General features: G+C 59.2%; 1 protein-coding gene across 2 annotated transcripts in view; it reads left to right on the top strand.

Moving 5' to 3' along the window:
• ttc33 (tetratricopeptide repeat domain 33) overlaps positions 1-16,606 on the top strand; it is a 90,569-nt gene extending 73,963 nt beyond the window's left edge. For both annotated transcript variants that reach the window (XM_038805963.1, XM_038805964.1), the window contains exons 6-7: positions 675-989; positions 16,076-16,606. In XM_038805963.1, coding sequence (XP_038661891.1) covers positions 675-989; positions 16,076-16,240 — 480 coding nt within the window. In that variant the 3' untranslated portion in view covers positions 16,241-16,606. The remainder of the gene's footprint in view (positions 1-674; positions 990-16,075) is intronic.
• The last annotated feature ends 4,522 nt before the right edge of the window (positions 16,607-21,128 follow it).

Genomic DNA, 21,128 nt, shown 5'->3' with positions numbered 1-21,128 from the left:
GCTAAAGATGGTTGGGCCTAGTTATGCTGTGTGTTATTGCTTGTTCTACAATAACTGTGGATTGTGCACGGTAGCACAGTGGTTAGCACGGTCGCTTCACAACTCCAGGATCCCAGGTTTGATTCCCGGCTTGGGTGCGGAGTCTGCACGTTCTCCCCAGGTCTGTGTGGGTTTCCTCCGGGTGCACCAATTTCCATGTGGTGCAGTGGTTAGCACTGGGACTGCGACACTGAGGACCCGGGTTTGAATCCCGGCCCTGGATCACTGTCCGTGTGGAGTTTGCACATTCTCCCCATGTCTGCGTGGGTTTCGCCCCCACAACCCAAAGATGTGCAGGGTAGGTGGATTGGCCATGCTAAATTGCCCCTCAATTGGAAAGAAAAAAATTTATCAAAAAAAAAGGTTAGGTGGATTTGGCCATGCTATATTGCCCTTGGTGTCCAAAAATGGTTAGGTGGGGTTACTGGGTTATGGGGATAGGGTGAAGGTGTGGGCTTAAGTAGGGTGCACTTTCCAAGGGCCGATGCAGACTCGATGGGCTGAATGGCCTCCTTCTGCACTGTAAATTCTGTGATTCTGTGTGTTGTACAGTCTTGTTGGGTGTTGTACAGTGTTGTTTGGAGAGCCTCCTAGTGATTGTTCTTACTATTCAGTCTCACTGTCTTGTTTCCCAGGCTTTGCGAAGTTTCCAGACAGCGTTACACATGCGCCCAGGTGAGAGCTCGTTGGAGGAGGACATGGCATGGGCACTGGAGCTGCAGAGAAGACAGCAGCAGCTTGGCGAGGTGGTTCCTGCGGAGAGAGAACCCTGCAGACAGGAGCCAACCAGCCAGCTGCCAGACTACGACTTTGAGAGCGACGAGCTGGTGGAGGCGTGTGCAGCTATAGCGGAGAACGACAGGCGTCCGGCAGTGACCCGGACCAGCATCTTCATCACAGCGTCGCAGGGGGCGGAGTGCGTGACTGAGACTGCTAGTCAACCCAGACAGGTGGATCAAAGCTTCATCCAGGCGCGATAACGCCAGCCTCTTGCTACACTGCACGGTCCATGACCCAGCTGAGTGTCCCATCCTCTTTCAGAGGCTCCATGAGTTTTCAATGTTTGCTGCCACGCCCTGGTTGTTTGTAATGGCGTCTCACTGTGCACTGGAACAAGTGGCCTGGTTTCTGTGATACTCCCCATCCATACTGGCAGCTTATAATCATCTCACTCAGCTTAGTAACTGGTTCAACAAGGCTTCCTTCTATCTATATCCAACAGGTACAGACAGTTTGGGATGGAGGATGTTCTCCATGATGTGAATTTGTAGTTCCTCTGTGCCCTTTGTGCTGGTATAGTGGAGCCAAACCCACAGTAACTGTCCCTCAAGATCATCTCTCAGGTACTGCCAGTACCTCATGGTGATGTGCCCAGATACAGATGATCCCTCGTGGTGTTTCCCTGCAATTGCTGTCCCACAAAGTGATATCCCAGTCTGATGGCCCCTCCTGGTGATCTCTGGGTCAGATGGGTCTTCTTGATGTTCTCCGGGCCACGGACAGTCCGTCACGGTGATCTCCGGGGCTCGGACAGTCCGTCACGGTGATCTCCGGGGCCACGGACAGTCCCTCACGGTGATCTCCGGGCGGGGACAGTCCCTCATGGTGATCTCCGGGCCTCGGACACTCCCTCACGGTGATCTCCGGGCGGGGACAGTCCCTCATGGTGATCTCCGGGCCTCGGACACTCCGTCACGGTGATCTCCGGGGCTCGGACAGTCTGTCACGGTGATCTCCGGGGCTCGGACAGTCCCTCATGGTGATCTCCGGGCCTCGGACAGTCCGTCACGGTGATCTCCGGGGCACGGACACTCCGTCACGGTGATCTCCGGGGCCAGGACACTCTCTCACGGTGATCTCCGGGGCCAGGACACTCCGTCACGGTGATCTCCGGGCCTCGGACAGTCCGTCACGGTGATCTCCGGGGCACGGACACTCCGTCACGGTGATCTCCGGGGCTCGGACAGTCCGTCACGGTGATCCCCGGGGCTCGGACAGTCCGTCACGGTGATCCCCGGGGCTCGGACAGTCCGTCACGGTGATCTCCGGGGCTCGGACACACCCTCACGGTGATCTCCGGGGCTCGGACAGTCCGTCACGGTGATCTCCGGGGCTCGGACAGTCCGTCACGGTGATCTCCGGGGCCAGGACAGTCCGTCACGGTGATCCCCGGGGCTCGGACACTCCGTCACGGTGATCTCCGGGGCTCGGACAATCCCTCACGGTGATCTCCGGGGCTCGGACAATCCGTCACGGTGATCTCCGGGGCTGGGACAATCCGTCACGGTGATCTCCGGGGCCAGGACAGTCCCTCACGGTGATCTCCGGGGCTGGGACAATCCGTCACGGTGATCTCCGGGGCCAGGGCAGTCCCTCACGGTGATCTCCAGGGCTCAGACAGTCCCTCACGGTGATCTCCGGGGCCAGGACAGTCCCTCACTGTGATCTCCGGGGCCAGGACAGTCCCTCACGGTGATCTCCGGGGCCAGGACAGTCCCTCACGGTGATCTCCGGGGCCAGGACAGTCCCTCACGGTGATCTCCGGGGCCAGGACAGTCCCTCACGGTGATCTCCGGGGCTCGGACAATCCGTCACGGTGATCTCCGGGCAGGGACAGTCACTCACGGTGATCTCCGGGCTGGGACGGTCCCTCACGGTGATCTCCGGGCGGGGACGGTCCCTCACGGTGATCTCCGGGCGGGGACGGTCCCTCACGGTGATCTCCGGGCTGGGACAATCCCTCACGGTGATCTCCGGGCTGGGACGGTCCCTCACGGTGATCTCCGGGCGGGGACAGTCCGTCACGGTGATCTCTGGGCGGGGACAGTCCCTCACGGTGATCTTCGGGCCTCGGACAGTCCGTCACGGTGATCTCCGGGGCCAGGACAGTCCGTCACGGTGATCTCCGGGGCTCGGACAGTCCGTCACGGTGATCTCCGGGGCTCGGACAGTCCGTCACGGTGATCTCCGGGGCTCGGACAGTCCGTCACGGTGATCTCCGGGCCTCGGACAGTCCGTCACGGTGATCTCCGGGCCTCGGACAGTCCGTCACGGTGATCTCCGGGGCTCGGACAATCCATCACGGTGATCTCCGGGGCCAGGACAGTCCCTCACGGTGATCTCCGGGGCTCGGCACTCCCTCACGGTGATCTCCGGGGCTCGGACACTCCCTCACGGTGATCTCCGGGGCTCGGACACTCCCTCACGGTGATCTCCGGGGCTCGGACAGTCCCTCACGGTGATCTCCGGGGCTCGGACAGACCGTCACGGTGATCTCCGGGGCCAGGACAGCCCCTCACGGTGATCTCCGGGGCTCGGACACTCCCTCACGGTGATCTCCGGGCTGGGACCGTCCGTCACGGTGATCTCCGGGCTTGGACACTCCCTCACGGTGATCTCTGGGCCTCGGACAGTCCGTCACGGTGATCTCCGGGGCCAGGACAGTCCGTCACGGTGATCTCCGGGGCTCGGACACTCACTCACGGTGATCTCCGGGGCTCGGACAGTCCGTCACGGTGATCTCCGGGCCTCGGACAGTCCGTCACGGTGATCTCCGGGCCTCGGACAGTCCGTCACGGTGATCTCCGGGGCTCGGACAATCCATCACGGTGATCTCCGGGGCCAGGACAGTCCCTCACGGTGATCTCCGGGGCTCGACACTCCCTCACGGTGATCTCCGGGGCTCGGACAGTCCCTCACGGTGATCTCCGGGGCTCGGACAATCCATCACGGTGATTTCCGGGGCCAGGACAGTCCCTCACGGTGATCTCCGGGGCCAGGACAGTCCCTCACGGTGATCTCCGGGGCCAGGACAGTCCCTCACGGTGATCTCCTGGGCTCGGACACTCCCTCACGGTGATCTCCGGGCTGGGACCGTCCGTCACGGTGATCTCCGGGGCTCGGACAGTCCGTCACCGTGATCTCCGGGATTGGACACTCCCTCACGGTGATCTCCGGGGCTCGGACAGTCCCTCAGGGTGATCTCCGGGATTGGACACTCCCTCACGGTGATCTCCGGGGCTTGGACAGTCCGTCACGGTGATCTCCGGGTCTCGGACAGTCCCTCACGGTGATCTCCGGGGCACGGACACTCCGTCACGGTGATCTCCGGGGCTCGGACAGTCCCTCACGGTGATCTCCGGGATTGGACAGTCCCTCACGGTGATCTCCTGGACTCGGACAGTACCTCACGGTGATCTCCGGGCCTCGGACAGTCCGTCACGGTGATCTCCGGGGCTGGGACACACCCTCACGGTGATCTCCGGGGCCAGGACAGTCCGTCACGGTGATCTCCGGGGCTCGGACAGTCCGTCACGGTGATCTCCGGGGCTCGGACAGTCCGTCACGGTGATCTCCGGGGCCAGGACAGTCCGTCACGGTGATCTCCGGGCGGGGACAGTCCCTCACGGTGATCTCCGGGCCTCGGACAGTCCGCCACGGTGATCTCCGGGCCTCGGACAGTCCGTCACGGTGATCTCCGGGGCACGGACATTCCGTCACGGTGATATCCGGGCCTCGGACAGTCCGTCACGGTGATCTCCAGGGCTCGGACACACCCTCACGGTGATCTCCGGGCCTCGGACAGTCCGTCACGGTGATCTCCGGGGCTCGGACAGTCCGTCACGGTGATCTCCGGGGCTCGGACAGTCCGTCACGGTGATCTCCGGGGCTCGGACAGACCGTCACGGTGATCTCCGGGGCCAGGACAGTCCCTCACGGTGATCTCCGGGGCTCGGACACTCCCTCACGGTGATCTCCGGGCTGGGACCGTCCGTCACGGTGATCTCCGGGCTTGGACACTCCCTCACGGTGATCTCTGGGCCTCGGACAGTCCGTCACGGTGATCTCCGGGGCCAGGACAGTCCGTCACGGTGATCTCCGGGGCTCGGACACTCACTCACGGTGATCTCCGGGGCTCGGACAGTCCGTCACGGTGATCTCCGGGCCTCGGACAGTCCGTCACGGTGATCTCCGGGCCTCGGACAGTCCGTCACGGTGATCTCCGGGGCTCGGACAATCCATCACGGTGATCTCCGGGGCCAGGACAGTCCCTCACGGTGATCTCCGGGGCTCGACACTCCCTCACGGTGATCTCCGGGGCTCGGACAGTCCCTCACGGTGATCTCCGGGGCTCGGACAATCCATCACGGTGATCTCCGGGGCCAGGACAGTCCCTCACGGTGATCTCCGGGGCCAGGACAGTCCCTCACGGTGATCTCCGGGGCCAGGACAGTCCCTCACGGTGATCTCCTGGGCTCGGACACTCCCTCACGGTGATCTCCGGGCTGGGACCGTCCGTCACGGTGATCTCCGGGGCTCGGACAGTCCGTCACCGTGATCTCCGGGATTGGACACTCCCTCACGGTGATCTCCGGGGCTCGGACAGTCCCTCAGGGTGATCTCCGGGATTGGACACTCCCTCACGGTGATCTCCGGGGCTTGGACAGTCCGTCACGGTGATCTCCGGGTCTCGGACAGTCCCTCACGGTGATCTCCGGGGCACGGACACTCCGTCACGGTGATCTCCGGGACTCGGACAGTCCCTCACGGTGATCTCCGGGATTGGACAGTCCCTCACGGTGATCTCCTGGACTCGGACAGTACCTCACGGTGATCTCCGGGCCTCGGACAGTCCGTCACGGTGATCTCCGGGGCTGGGACACACCCTCACGGTGATCTCCGGGGCCAGGACAGTCCGTCACGGTGATCTCCGGGGCTCGGACAGTCCGTCACGGTGGTCTCCGGGGCTCGGACAGTCCGTCACGGTGATCTCCGGGGCCAGGACAGTCCGTCACGGTGATCTCCGGGCGGGGACAGTCCCTCACGGTGATCTCCGGGCCTCGGACAGTCCGCCACGGTGATCTCCGGGGCACGGACACTCCGTCACGGTGATCTCCGGGGCCAGGACACTCTCTCACGGTGATCTCCGGGGCCAGGACACTCCGTCACGGTGATCTCCGGGCCTCGGACAGTCCGTCACGGTGATCTCCGGGGCACGGACACTCCGTCACGGTGATCTCCGGGGCTCGGACAGTCCGTCACGGTGATCCCCGGGGCTCGGACAGTCCGTCACGGTGATCCCCGGGGCTCGGACAGTCCGTCACGGTGATCTCCGGGGCTCGGACACACCCTCACGGTGATCTCCGGGGCGCGGACAGTCCGTCACGGTGATCCCCGGGGCTCGGACAGTCCGTCACGGTGATCTCCGGGGCCAGGACAGTCCGTCACGGTGATCCCCGGGGCTCGGACACTCCGTCACGGTGATCTCCGGGGCTCGGACAATCCCTCACGGTGATCCCCGGGGCTCGGACAATCCGTCACGGTGATCTCCGGGGCTGGGACAATCCGTCACGGTGATCTCCGGGGCCAGGACAGTCCCTCACGGTGATCTCCGGGGCTGGGACGGTCCCTCACGGTGATCTCCGGGCGGGGACGGTCCCTCACGGTGATCTCCGGGCGGGGACGGTCCCTCACGGTGATCTCCGGGCTGGGACAATCCCTCACGGTGATCTCCGGGCTGGGACGGTCCCTCACGGTGATCTCCGGGCGGGGACAGTCCGTCACGGTGATCTCTGGGCGGGGACAGTCCCTCACGGTGATCTTCGGGCCTCGGACAGTCCGTCACGGTGATCTCCGGGGCCAGGACAGTCCGTCACGGTGATCTCCGGGGCTCGGACAGTCCGTCACGGTGATCTCCGGGGCTCGGACAGTCCGTCACGGTGATCTCCGGGGCTCGGACAGTCCGTCACGGTGATCTCCGGGCCTCGGACAGTCCGTCACGGTGATCTCCGGGCCTCGGACAGTCCGTCACGGTGATCTCCGGGGCTCGGACAATCCCTCACGGTGATCTCCGGGGCCAGGACAGTCCCTCACGGTGATCTCCGGGCTCGGCACTCCCTCACGGTGATCTCCGGGGCTCGGACAGTCCGTCACGGTGATCTCCGGGGCTCGGACAGACCGTCACGGTGATCTCCGGGGCCAGGACAGTCCCTCACGGTGATCTCCGGGGCTCGGACACTCCCTCACGGTGATCTCCGGGCTGGGACCGTCCGTCACGGTGATCTCCGGGCGTGGACACTCCCTCACGGTGATCTCTGGGCCTCGGACAGTCCGTCACGGTGATCTCCGGGGCCAGGACAGTCCGTCACGGTGATCTCCGGGGCTCGGACACTCACTCACGGTGATCTCCGGGGCTCGGACAGTCCGTCACGGTGATCTCCGGGCCTCGGACAGTCCGTCACGGTGATCTCCGGGCCTCGGACAGTCCGTCACGGTGATCTCCGGGGCTCGGACAATCCATCACGGTGATCTCCGGGGCCAGGACAGTCCCTCACGGTGATCTCCGGGGCTCGACACTCCCTCACGGTGATCTCCGGGGCTCGGACAGTCCCTCACGGTGATCTCCGGGGCTCGGACAATCCATCACGGTGATCTCCGGGGCCAGGACAGTCCCTCACGGTGATCTCCGGGGCCAGGACAGTCCCTCACGGTGATCTCCGGGGCCAGGACAGTCCCTCACGGTGATCTCCGGGGCTCGGACACTCCCTCACGGTGATCTCCGGGCTGGGACCGTCCGTCACGGTGATCTCCGGGGCTCGGACAGTCCGTCACCGTGATCTCCGGGATTGGACACTCCCTCACGGTGATCTCCGGGGCTCGGACAGTCCCTCAGGGTGATCTCCGGGATTGGACACTCCCTCACGGTGATCTCCGGGGCTTGGACAGTCCGTCACGGTGATCTCCGGGTCTCGGACAGTCCCTCACGGTGATCTCCGGGGCACGGACACTCCGTCACGGTGATCTCCGGGACTCGGACAGTCCCTCACGGTGATCTCCGGGATTGGACAGTCCCTCACGGTGATCTCCTGGACTCGGACAGTACCTCACGGTGATCTCCGGGCCTCGGACAGTCCGTCACGGTGATCTCCGGGGCTGGGACACACCCTCACGGTGATCTCCGGGGCCAGGACAGTCCGTCACGGTGATCTCCGGGGCTCGGACAGTCCGTCACGGTGGTCTCCGGGGCTCGGACAGTCCGTCACGGTGATCTCCGGGGCCAGGACAGTCCGTCACGGTGATCTCCGGGCGGGGACAGTCCCTCACGGTGATCTCCGGGCCTCGGACAGTCCGCCACGGTGATCTCCGGGGCACGGACACTCCGTCACGGTGATCTCCGGGGCCAGGACACTCCCTCACGGTGATCTCCGGGGCCCGGACACTCCGTCACGGTGATCTCCGGGCCTCGGACAGTCCGTCACGGTGATCTCCGGGGCACGGACACTCCGTCACGGTGATCTCCGGGGCTCGGACAGTCCGTCACGGTGATCCCCGGGGCTCGGACAGTCCGTCACGGTGATCCCCGGGGCTCGGACAGTCCGTCACGGTGATCTCCGGGGCTCGGACACACCCTCACGGTGATCTCCGGGGCTCGGACAGTCCGTCACGGTGATCCCCGGGGCTCGGACAGTCCGTCACGGTGATCTCCGGGGCCCGGACAGTCCGTCACGGTGATCCCCGGGGCTCGGACACTCCGTCACGGTGATCTCCGGGGCTCGGACAATCCCTCACGGTGATCTCCGGGGCTCGGACAATCCGTCACGGTGATCTCCGGGGCTGGGACAATCCGTCACGGTGATCTCCGGGGCCAGGACAGTCCCTCACGGTGATCTCCGGGGCTGGGACAATCCGTCACGGTGATCTCCGGGGCCAGGGCAGTCCCTCACGGTGATCTCCAGGGCTCAGACAGTCCCTCACGGTGATCTCCGGGGCCAGGACAGTCCCTCACTGTGATCTCCGGGGCCAGGACAGTCCCTCACGGTGATCTCCGGGGCCAGGACAGTCCCTCACGGTGATCTCCGGGGCCAGGACAGTCCCTCACGGTGATCTCCGGGGCCAGGACAGTCCCTCACGGTGATCTCCGGGGCTCGGACAATCCGTCACGGTGATCTCCGGGCAGGGACAGTCACTCACGGTGATCTCCGGGCTGGGACGGTCCCTCACGGTGATCTCCGGGCGGGGACGGTCCCTCACGGTGATCTCCGGGCGGGGACGGTCCCTCACGGTGATCTCCGGGCTGGGACAATCCCTCACGGTGATCTCCGGGCTGGGACGGTCCCTCACGGTGATCTCCGGGCGGGGACAGTCCGTCACGGTGATCTCTGGGCGGGGACAGTCCCTCACGGTGATCTTCGGGCCTCGGACAGTCCGTCACGGTGATCTCCGGGGCCAGGACAGTCCGTCACGGTGATCTCCGGGGCTCGGACAGTCCGTCACGGTGATCTCCGGGGCTCGGACAGTCCGTCACGGTGATCTCCGGGCCTCGGACAGTCCGTCACGGTGATCTCCGGGGCTCGGACAATCCATCACGGTGATCTCCGGGGCCAGGACAGTCCCTCACGGTGATCTCCGGGGCTCGGACACTCCCTCACGGTGATCTCCGGGGCTCGGACACTCCCTCACGGTGATCTCCGGGGCTCGGACAGTCCCTCACGGTGATCTCCGGGGCTCGGACAGACCGTCACGGTGATCTCCGGGGCCAGGACAGTCCCTCACGGTGATCTCCGGGGCTCGGACACTCCCTCACGGTGATCTCCGGGCTGGGACCGTCCGTCACGGTGATCTCCGGGCTTGGACACTCCCTCACGGTGATCTCTGGGCCTCGGACAGTCCATCACGGTGATCTCCGGGGCCAGGACAGTCCGTCACGGTGATCTCCGGGGCTCGGACACTCACTCACGGTGATCTCCGGGGCTCGGACAGTCCGTCACGGTGATCTCCGGGCCTCGGACAGTCCGTCACGGTGATCTCCGGGCCTCGGACAGTCCGTCACGGTGATCTCCGGGGCTCGGACAATCCATCACGGTGATCTCCGGGGCCAGGACAGTCCCTCACGGTGATCTCCGGGGCTCGACACTCCCTCACGGTGATCTCCGGGGCTCGGACAGTCCCTCACGGTGATCTCCGGGGCTCGGACAATCCATCACGGTGATTTCCGGGGCTAGGACAGTCCCTCACGGTGATCTCCGGGGCCAGGACAGTCCCTCACGGTGATCTCCGGGGCCAGGACAGTCCCTCACGGTGATCTCCTGGGCTCGGACACTCCCTCACGGTGATCTCCGGGCTGGGACCGTCCGTCACGGTGATCTCCGGGGCTCGGACAGTCCGTCACCGTGATCTCCGGGATTGGACACTCCCTCACGGTGATCTCCGGGGCTCGGACAGTCCCTCAGGGTGATCTCCGGGATTGGACACTCCCTCACGGTGATCTCCGGGGCTTGGACAGTCCGTCACGGTGATCTCCGGGTCTCGGACAGTCCCTCACGGTGATCTCCGGGGCACGGACACTCCGTCACGGTGATCTCCGGGACTCGGACAGTCCCTCACGGTGATCTCCGGGATTGGACAGTCCCTCACGGTGATCTCCTGGACTCGGACAGTACCTCACGGTGATCTCCGGGCCTCGGACAGTCCGTCACGGTGATCTCCGGGGCTGGGACACACCCTCACGGTGATCTCCGGGGCCAGGACAGTCCGTCACGGTGATCTCCGGGGCTCGGACAGTCCGTCACGGTGATCTCCGGGGCTCGGACAGTCCGTCACGGTGATCTCCGGGGCCCGGACAGTCCGTCACGGTGATCTCCGGGCGGGGACAGTCCCTCACGGTGATCTCCGGGCCTCGGACAGTCCGCCACGGTGATCTCCGGGCCTCGGACAGTCCGTCACGGTGATCTCCGGGGCACGGACATTCCGTCACGGTGATATCCGGGCCTCGGACAGTCCGTCACGGTGATCTCCAGGGCTCGGACACACCCTCACGGTGATCTCCGGGCCTCGGACAGTCCGTCACGGTGATCTCCGGGGCTCGGACAGTCCGTCACGGTGATCTCCGGGGCTCGGACAGTCCGTCACGGTGATCTCCGGGGCTCGGACAGACCGTCACGGTGATCTCCGGGGCCAGGACAGTCCCTCACGGTGATCTCCGGGGCTCGGACACTCCCTCACGGTGATCTCCGGGCTGGGACCGTCCGTCACGGTGATCTCCGGGCTTGGACACTCCCTCACGGTGATCTCTGGGCCTCGGACAGTCCGTCACGGTGATCTCCGGGGCCAGGACAGTCCGTCACGGTGATCTCCGGGGCTCGGACACTCACTCACGGTGATCTCCGGGGCTCGGACAGTCCGTCACGGTGATCTCCGGGCCTCGGACAGTCCGTCACGGTGATCTCCGGGCCTCGGACAGTCCGTCACGGTGATCTCCGGGCCTCGGACAGTCCGTCACGGTGATCTCCGGGGCCAGGACAGTCCCTCACGGTGATCTCCGGGGCTCGACACTCCCTCACGGTGATCTCCGGGGCTCGGACAGTCCCTCACGGTGATCTCCGGGGCTCGGACAATCCATCACGGTGATCTCCGGGGCCAGGACAGTCCCTCACGGTGATCTCCGGGGCCAGGACAGTCCCTCACGGTGATCTCCGGGGCCAGGACAGTCCCTCACGGTGATCTCCGGGGCTCGGACACTCCCTCACGGTGATCTCCGGGCTGGGACCGTCCGTCACGGTGATCTCCGGGGCTCGGACAGTCCGTCACCGTGATCTCCGGGATTGGACACTCCCTCACGGTGATCTCCGGGGCTCGGACAGTCCCTCAGGGTGATCTCCGGGATTGGACACTCCCTCACGGTGATCTCCGGGGCTTGGACAGTCCGTCACGGTGATCTCCGGGTCTCGGACAGTCCCTCACGGTGATCTCCGGGGCACGGACACTCCGTCACGGTGATCTCCGGGACTCGGACAGTCCCTCACGGTGATCTCCGGGATTGGACAGTCCCTCACGGTGATCTCCTGGACTCGGACAGTACCTCACGGTGATCTCCGGGCCTCGGACAGTCCGTCACGGTGATCTCCGGGGCTGGGACACACCCTCACGGTGATCTCCGGGGCCAGGACAGTCCGTCACGGTGATCTCCGGGGCTCGGACAGTCCGTCACGGTGGTCTCCGGGGCTCGGACAGTCCGTCACGGTGATCTCCGGGGCCAGGACAGTCCGTCACGGTGATCTCCGGGCGGGGACAGTCCCTCACGGTGATCTCCGGGCCTCGGACAGTCCGCCACGGTGATCTCCGGGCCTCGGACAGTCCGTCACGGTGATCTCCGGGGCACGGACATTCCGTCACGGTGATATCCGGGCCTCGGACAGTCCGTCACGGTGATCTCCAGGGCTCGGACACACCCTCACGGTGATCTCCGGGCCTCGGACAGTCCGTCACGGTGATCTCCGGGGCTCGGACAGTCCGTCACGGTGATCTCCGGGGCTCGGACAGTCCGTCACGGTGATCTCCGTGCCTCGGACAGTCCGTCACGGTGATCTCCGGGGCCACGGACAGTCCGTCATGGTGATCTCCGGGGCCACGGACAGTCCGTCACCGTGATCTCCGGGCGGGGACAGTCCGTCACGGTGAACTCCGGGCCTCGGACACACCCTCACGGTGATCTCCGGGCTCGGACAGTCCCTCACGGTGATCTCCGGGGCTCGGACAGTCTGTCACGGTGATCTCCGGGGCTCGGACAGTCCCTCATGGTGATCTCCGGGCCTCGGACAGTCCGTCACGGTGATCTCCGGGCCTCGGACAGTCCGTCACGGTGATCTCCGGGGCACGGACATTCCGTCACGGTGATCTCCGGGCCTCGGACAGTCCGTCACGGTGATCTCCGGGGCTCGGACACACCCTCACGGTGATCTCCGGGGCCAGGACAGTCCGTCACGGTGATCTCCGGGGCTCGGACACACCCTCACGGTGATCTCCGGGGCCAGGACAGTCCATCACGGTGATCTCCGGGGCCACGGACAGTCCGTCACCGTGATCTCCGGGCGGGGACAGTCCGTCACGGTGATCTCCGGGCCTCGGACACACCCTCACGGTGATCTGCGGGGCTCGGACAGTCCCTCACTGTGATCTCCGGGGCTCGGACACTCCCTCACGGTGATCTCCGGGGCTCGGACACACCCTCACGGTGATCTCCGGGGCTCGGACACACCCTCACGGTGATCTCCGGGGCTCGGACACACCCTCACGGTGATCTCCGGGGCTCGGACACACCCTCACGGTGATCTCCGGGGCTCGGACACACCCTCACGGTGATCTCCGGGGCTCGGACACTCACTCACGGTGATCTCCGGGGCTCGGACAGTCCGTCACGGTGATCTCCGGGACTCGGACAGTCCGTCACGGTGATCTCCGGGGCTCGGACAGTCCGTCACGGTGATCTCCGGGGCTCGGACACTCCCTCACGGTGATCTCCGGGCGGGGACACACCCTCACGGTGATCTCCGGGCTCGGACAATCCCTCACGGTGATCTCCGGGACTCGGACACTCCCTCACGGTGATCTCCGGGGCCAGGACAGTCCGTCACGGTGATCTCCGGGGCCGGGACACACCCTCACGGTGATCTCCGGGGCTCGGACAGTCCGTCACGGTGATCTCCGGGGCTCGGACAGTCTGTCACGGTGATCTCCGGGGCTCGGACACTCCCTCACGGTGATCTCCGGGGCTCGGACAGCCCCTCACGGTGATCTCCGGGGCTCGGACAGTCCCTCACGGTGATCTCCGGGGCTCGGACACACCCTCACGGTGATCTCCGGGGCTCGGACAGTCCGTCACGGTGATCTCCGGGGCTCGGACACTCCCTCACGGTGATCTCCGGGTCTCGGACAGTCCGTCACGGTGATCTCCGGGGCTCGGACACACCCGTCACGGTGATCTCCGGGGCTCGGACAGTCCCTCACGGTGATCTCCGGGGCTCGGACACACCCTCACGGTGATCTCCGGGGCCAGGACAGTCCGTCACGGTGATCTCCGGGGCTCGGACAGTCCGTCACGGTGATCTCCGTGGCTCGGACACTCCCTCACGGTGATCTCCGGGCGGGGACACACCCTCACGGTGATCTCCGGGGCTCGGACACTCCCTCACGGTGATCTCTGGGGCTCGGACACACCCTCACGGTGATCTCCGGGCGGGGACACTCCCTCACGGTGATCTCCGGGGCCAGGACAGTCCGTCACGGTGATCTCCGGGGCCCGGACACTCCCTCACGGTGATCTCCGGGGCTCGGACAGTCCGTCACGGTGATCTCCGGGGCTCGGACAGTCCCTCACGGTGATCTCCGGGGCTCGGACACTCCCTCACGGTGATCTCCGGGCGGGGACATACCCTCACGGTGATCTCCGGGGCTCGGACACTCCCTCACGGTGATCTCCGGGGCTCGGACACACCCTCATGGTGATCTCCGGGCGGGGACACTCCCTCACGGTGATCTCCGGGCGGGGACACACCCTCACGGTGATCTCCGGGGCTCGGACAGTCTGTCACGGTGATCTCCGGGGCTCGGACACTCCCTCACGGTGATCTCCGGGGCTCGGACACTCCCTCACGGTGATCTCCGGGCGGGGACACACCCTCACGGTGATCTCCGGGCGGGGACACACCCTCACGGTGATCTCCGGGCGGGGACACACCCTCACGGTGATCTCCGGGCCTCGGACACACCCTCACGGTGATCTCCGGGGCTCGGACAGTCCGTCACGGTGATCCCCGGGGCTCGGACAGTCCCTCACGGTGATCTCCGGGGCTCGGACACACCCTCACGGTGATCTCCGGGGCTCGGACAGTCCGTCACGGTGATCCCCGGGGCTCGGACACACCCTCACGGTGATCTCCGGGGTTGGCCCACCTCTCTGTCAGCTGACTGCTTTGGATTTTGTGCTGTCTGCTTATGCCTTGCTTTCTATCTGTAGGTTCGCCAAGCCCAGAATGACCAACTCTGATGATTCCTGAGGTTGTGTCACATGACCACATCACCCCACCCCCGGAACCCTGACATTGGTCAGCCTGTGCACCAATGCGGAGTCATACCCCCTTTAACCCACCTCCAGTAGTTTTATCGCTAATAAAGAAGGTGTTGAACGAAAATATCACAGATATTGTGTTAATCCATCTCTCAGATTTACACTCACTCTCAATGAGATTAAACCTAAATTATTGATACTCCAGGACATGGTGAGAGTTGGTGGTACTGGAGCAGCCTGCAGTATCTACACAACCTGATTGATGCTATACAGTACACTGAGAATAAAGCATTACATTATTAACTCTTACACTGTTTGTCGACTACGTTTTTTCACCCCTTACACAGGAACAGGGCATCGAGCTATTCAAACCAGACACTCACCCATTTATCCCCTCCCACATCCCCATGTACACTCTCCCCATGTACACTCTCCCCATGTACACTCTCCCCATGTACACTCTCCCCTATCACTGACTCTACCCACCCATTTATCCCCTCCCACATCCCCATGTACACTCTCCCCTATCACTGACTCTACCCACCCATTTATCCCCTCCCACATCCCCATGTACACTCTCCCCTATCACTGACTCTACCCACCCATTTAATCCCCTCCCACATCCCCATGTACACTCTTCCCATGTACACGCTTCCCTATCACTGACTCTACCCACCCATTTAATCCCCTCCCACATCCCCATGTACACTCTCCCCTATCACTGACTCTACCCACCCATTTAATCCCCTCCCACATCCCCATGTACACTCTCCCCTCTCACTGACTCTACCCACCCATTTAATCCCCTACCACATCCCCATGTACACTCTCCCCATGTACACGCTCCCCTATCACTGACTCTACCCACCCATTTAATCATTACTCCCCTCCATCCATTTCCTTCTCCTGCACCTCCATAGAGCTGGAATTCGACACTGGGGTTTTTTTCCCTTCCCTCCTGAGTTTCTGTTGCTTGTGCTGTGTGAGAGGTTTGCATTGGGAGTCGGAGATATTCAGCTCGGACGGATCTTCTAACATTCTCAGGTTGATCCGAGACTGCAGCCCTTGGTATTACTTTGAGGAAAGTGTAAATTAAAAAGGTAAATGTGCTCTGCCGGACTACCCTGTTCCTGGAATGCTGGCAAGTAATGTTTGGTCTCTCTGCATCTTCATGTTGTTTTCTTTGATTCACAGGACACACAATGCATGAACATAGGAATGAGCGGGAGGAGGCCCCTTGACCCTGCTTCACCATTCAATACGATCATACCTGATCAGACTGTGACCTCAACCTCACATTCTTGCCTATCTCGCTCTGCCTTCCAAACATGCAAAGATCCTGCCTCAACCACCTTTTGAGCCAGAGAGTACCAGAAACTTTCAACCATCTGAGAGAAAATATTTCACCTCCGCTCTCTCAAATGGGTGACCCTGTATTTTTAACGCTGATCCCTCGTTCCAGATTCTCCCAAAAGAGGAAACATCCTCTCCACAACCACCCTGTCAATACCCGTCAGGATTTTATACGTTTCAATCAAGTGCCCCTTTATTCTCATCTCCAGCAGATGCAAGCCTAACCTGTTAAGGTTAACTGGGGAAGGCCGTGATTATCATAGAATTTACAGTGGCAAAGGAGGCCATTTGGCCCATCGACTCCTGGAAAGAGCACCCTACCCAAGGTCAACACCCCCACCCTATCCCCACAACCCAGCAACCCCACCCAACACTAAGGGCAATTTTGGACACTATGGGCAATTTAGCATGGCCAACCCACCCTAACCTGCACATCTTTGGACTGTGGGAGGAAACCGGAGCACCCGGAGGAAACCCACGCACGCACGGGGAGGATGTGCAGACTCCGCACAGACAGTGACCCAAGCCGGAATCGAACCTGGGACCCTGGAGCTGTGAAGCAATTGTGCTATCCACAATGCTACCGTGCTGCCCTATGTAGCGGTATTGCCACTGGACTAGCAATCCAAAGACCCAGGTTCTCAGCAGATTGTGGAGTTTGAATCTGGAATAACAACTCTAATGACGACCATGAAACCATTGTCGCTTATCAGAAAAACCGATCTGGTTCACTCATGTCCTATAGGGAATCTGTCGCCCTTACCTGGCCTGGCCTACATGTGACCCCATATCCACAGCAATGTGGTTGACTCTTAAATGCCCTGAGGAATGGGCAATAAATGCCAGCCCAGCCAGTGACGCCCACATCCCATAAACAAATACAAAACACCTTCATAAGACAACCCGCCCATTCCAAATATTAGTTTAGTAAACCATTAAACTGCTTCCAACACTTTTGCATCTTTCCTTAAATAAGGAGATCAGTGCTATACACAGTACTCCAGATGTGGTCTCACCAATGCCCTGTACAACTGAAGCATAATCTCGCTTTGTATTCAGTTCCCTTCACAATAAACAATAAAATTCTATTAGCTTTCTTAATTACGTGCTGTACCTTCTTATGCTGTACGTTCTTATGCTGGAGGGTGTACAGAGGAGATTCACTAGGTTAATCCCAGAGCTGAAGGGGTTGGATTACGAGGAGAGGTTGAGTAGACTGGGACTGTACTCATTGGATTTTAGAAGGATGAGGGGGGATCTTATAGAAACATAAAATTATGAAGGGAATAGATGTGGGCAGGTTGTTTCCACTGGCGGGTGAAAGCAGAACTAGGGGGCATAGCCTCAAAATAAGGGGAAGTAGATTTAGAACTGAGTTTAGGAGGAACTTCTTCACCCAAAGGATTGTGAATCTATGGAATTCCTTGCCCAGTGAAGCAGTTGAGGCTCCTTCTGTCATAATATACGCCCTTGCACATCGTGAAGGAAAAACAGGCAGAGACAGACACCCAGGTGAGCCAATCAACTTACAGAACAGAACACGACCAATCACCAGACAACACCAGAGGGGGACTTCCAACTATAAAACACACGAGGCATCAGTGCTCCACCTCTTTCCATTGGTGACAACTGTAGTGACAGTCAGGGTGTACATATCCGTCAGCACCTTCTACATGTGGATCAGAGCTAATCTGGTCTAGATAGTGTTAGTTTACTTCGAGTAGCATAGAGCCAATCCACAGGCAGCTGTGTGCTTCGTTACTAGAGTTCAATAAATCTTATTGAACCAACGCCCACATTTGGTGTATACTTGATCGTTAACTGCATCGTGTGTTACCCCAGAGTAAACAACACGACACCTTCATTAAATGTTTTTAAGGTAAAGATAGATAGTTTTTTGAAGAATAAAGGGATTAAGGGTTATGGTGTTCGGGCCGGAAAGTGGAGCTGAGTCCACAAAAGATCAGCCATGATCTCATTGAATGACGGAGCAGGCTCGAGGGGCCAGATGGCCTACTCCTGCTCCTAGTTCTTATGTTCTTACCTGCACACTAAACAGTTTGTGATTCGTGCACCAGGACACCCAGATCCCTCTGCACCTCAGAGTTCTGCAATCGCTCATTATTTACATAATCGGCTGTCTTTTTTATTCTTCCTGCCAAAATGGACAATTTCACCTTTTCCCACATTATACTCCATTTACCAGATCTTTGCCCACTTACTTAAACTATCCTATATCTGTAGTCTCCTTCTGTTCTCTTCATAATTTAGATTTCTACCTATCTTTGCGTCATCAGCAAATTTAGCAACCATACCCTCAGACCCTTCATCCAAGTCATTTATATACATTGTAAAAAGTTGAGGCCCAGCACTGATCCATGTGGCACGCCACTTGTCACATCCTGTCGACTAGAAAAATACCCATTTATGCCAACTCTGTTTCTTCTTCCCGAGCCAATCCTCTATCCATGCCAACATGTTACCCCTATACCATGAGCTTCTATTTTCCGCAATAACTTTTGATGTGGCACCTTATCAAAAGCCTTCTGGAAATCTAAGTACAGTACATCGACTGGTTCCCCTTCATCCAAAGCACATGTGACTCCTTCAAAGAAATCCCTTTCACAAAATCATGTTGACTCTACCTGATTGCCTTGAATTTGACCAAGCATCCTGCCATAATGTCTTTAATAATGGCTTCTAACCTTTTCCCTATGGCGGTTGTTCGGCTAACTGGCCTGTAGTTTACTGCTTTCTGCCTCCCTCCCTTTTTGAATAAAGGAGTTACATTCGCTACTTTCCAATTCCCTGAGTCTGGGGAGTTTGGGAAAATTAAAACCGATGCATCAACTACCTCACGAGCCGCTTCTTTTCAGACCCTAGGATGAAGCCCATCAGGACCCGGGGGCTTGTCGACCCGGAGCTCGAGCAACTTATCCACTACCACTTCCCTGGTGACTGCCATCCTTTTGAGATTCTGGGCTGTCACTTGTATCCTCTATAATGAAGACTGATGCAAAATACCTGTTCAGCTACAACATTTTCCATTATCAATTCTCCAAACACACTAACATTTGTTAACTATTTTTTAAGTATCTATAGAAACTGTTGCTATCTGGCTACCTTTCTCTGGAACTCTAATGTTTTCCTCTTGCTCAATCTTTGAGCCATTCTTTGCTGTTTTTTATATTGTGTCCAATCTTCTGACCTGTCTCCGTGTTTGCGTATTTAAATGCGTTTACCCTTAAGGTTGAGACTATTAACTTTTTTCAGTTAACCACAGATGGTGGGCCTTTCCCTTGGAATTTTCATTCTCCAGCATTTCTGGGATTTGATTTGTGTCCTCTTTTGTGAAGACAGAACCAAAGTATGTATTCAATTGCTCAGCCATTTCTTTGTCCCTTATTATGCATTCCCCTGTTCGTAGGGGACCTACATTTCTCTTTTACCAATCTCTTTCTCTTCACATATCTACAGAAACTCATACTGTCAGTCTTTATGTTCCCTGCAAGCTTCCTTTCGTGCTGTACTTTCCCCTTCTGAATCAATCCCTTCGTCCTTTGCTGAATTCTAAACTGCTCCCAAGCCTCAGACCTATTATTTTTCTTGGCCAATCTGTATGCTTCTTCCTTGTATCGGATACTATTTTTAATGTCCTTTGTAAGCCATGGATTGGCCCTCTTACCCCCTTTGCTTTTGTGCCAGACAGGAATGAACAGTTGCTGTAGTTCCTCCATGCGTTCCTTGAATGTTTGCCATTGTCAATCCACTGTCATCCCTTTAAGTAACTTTCCCCAATCTATCAAGGCCAACTCACGCCTCATATCCTCATAGTTCCCTTTATTAAGATTCAGCACCCTAGTCTCCGAATCAACTACTTTACTCTCCATCTTGATTTTTAAAATTCTATCATGTTATGGTCGCTCATCCCCAAGGGGTCTCGTACAGCCAGATTGGCAATGATTCCCTTCTCATTACACAGTACCCAGTCTATGATGGCCTGCTCTCTAGTTGGTCCTTCCACATATTGGTCAAGAAAACCATCCCGTATACACTCCAGGAACTCCTCCTCTACGGCATTGTGGCTAATTTGATTTGTCCAATCTATGTGAAGATTAAAAACACCCATAATCACCGATATTCCCTTATTACATGCATCTCTAACTTCTTGTTTAATGCCATTCCCAACCTCACCAGTGCAATTTGGGGGTCTATATATGACACCCACTAATGTTTTTTGCCCCTTGGTATTTCTCAACTCTACCCATACAGATTCCACGTTGTCAGAGCTAATATCCTTTCTCATTATTGTGTTAATTTCCTCTTTAACCAGCAGTGCCACGTCACCACCTTTTCTTCTATGTCTGTCCTTCCTAAATACTGAGAACCCTGGGACATTCAGTTCCCATCCCTGGTCACCCTGCAGCCATGTCTCCATAATCCCAATTACATCACACCCATTTATATCTATCTGCGCGATTAGTTTATCAACTTTATTGCAAATGCTCCGTGCATTAAGGCACAGAGCCTTTAAGTTTGTCTTTTTCACAATGTTTGTCTTGCTGCCAATATTTTTATCTACTGCCCTGTTTGAATTTCTGGAAATCTAAATAAATCACGTCCACTGATTCTCCTTTGTCTAACTTCCTTGTTACCTCCTCAAAGAACTCGAACAGATTTGTCAGACACGACCTCCCTTTGACGAAGCCGTGCTGACTCAGTCCTATTTTACCATGCACTTCCAAGTACTTTGCGATCTCATCTTTAATAACAGACTCTAAAATCTTACCAATGACCGAAGTCAGGCTAACTGGCCTATAATGTCCCGTCTTCTGCCTCCCTCACTTCTTAAACAGTGGTGTTACATTAGCCACTTTCCAGTGGCTGGGACCCT

This window comes from Scyliorhinus canicula, chromosome 8 (genome assembly GCF_902713615.1).
Source record: "Scyliorhinus canicula chromosome 8, sScyCan1.1, whole genome shotgun sequence".
In the NCBI taxonomy this organism is placed as follows: Eukaryota; Metazoa; Chordata; class Chondrichthyes; order Carcharhiniformes; family Scyliorhinidae; genus Scyliorhinus; species Scyliorhinus canicula.
Note: the sequence above shows the minus strand (reverse complement) of the source record. Positions and strands in the feature narration are given on the sequence as shown.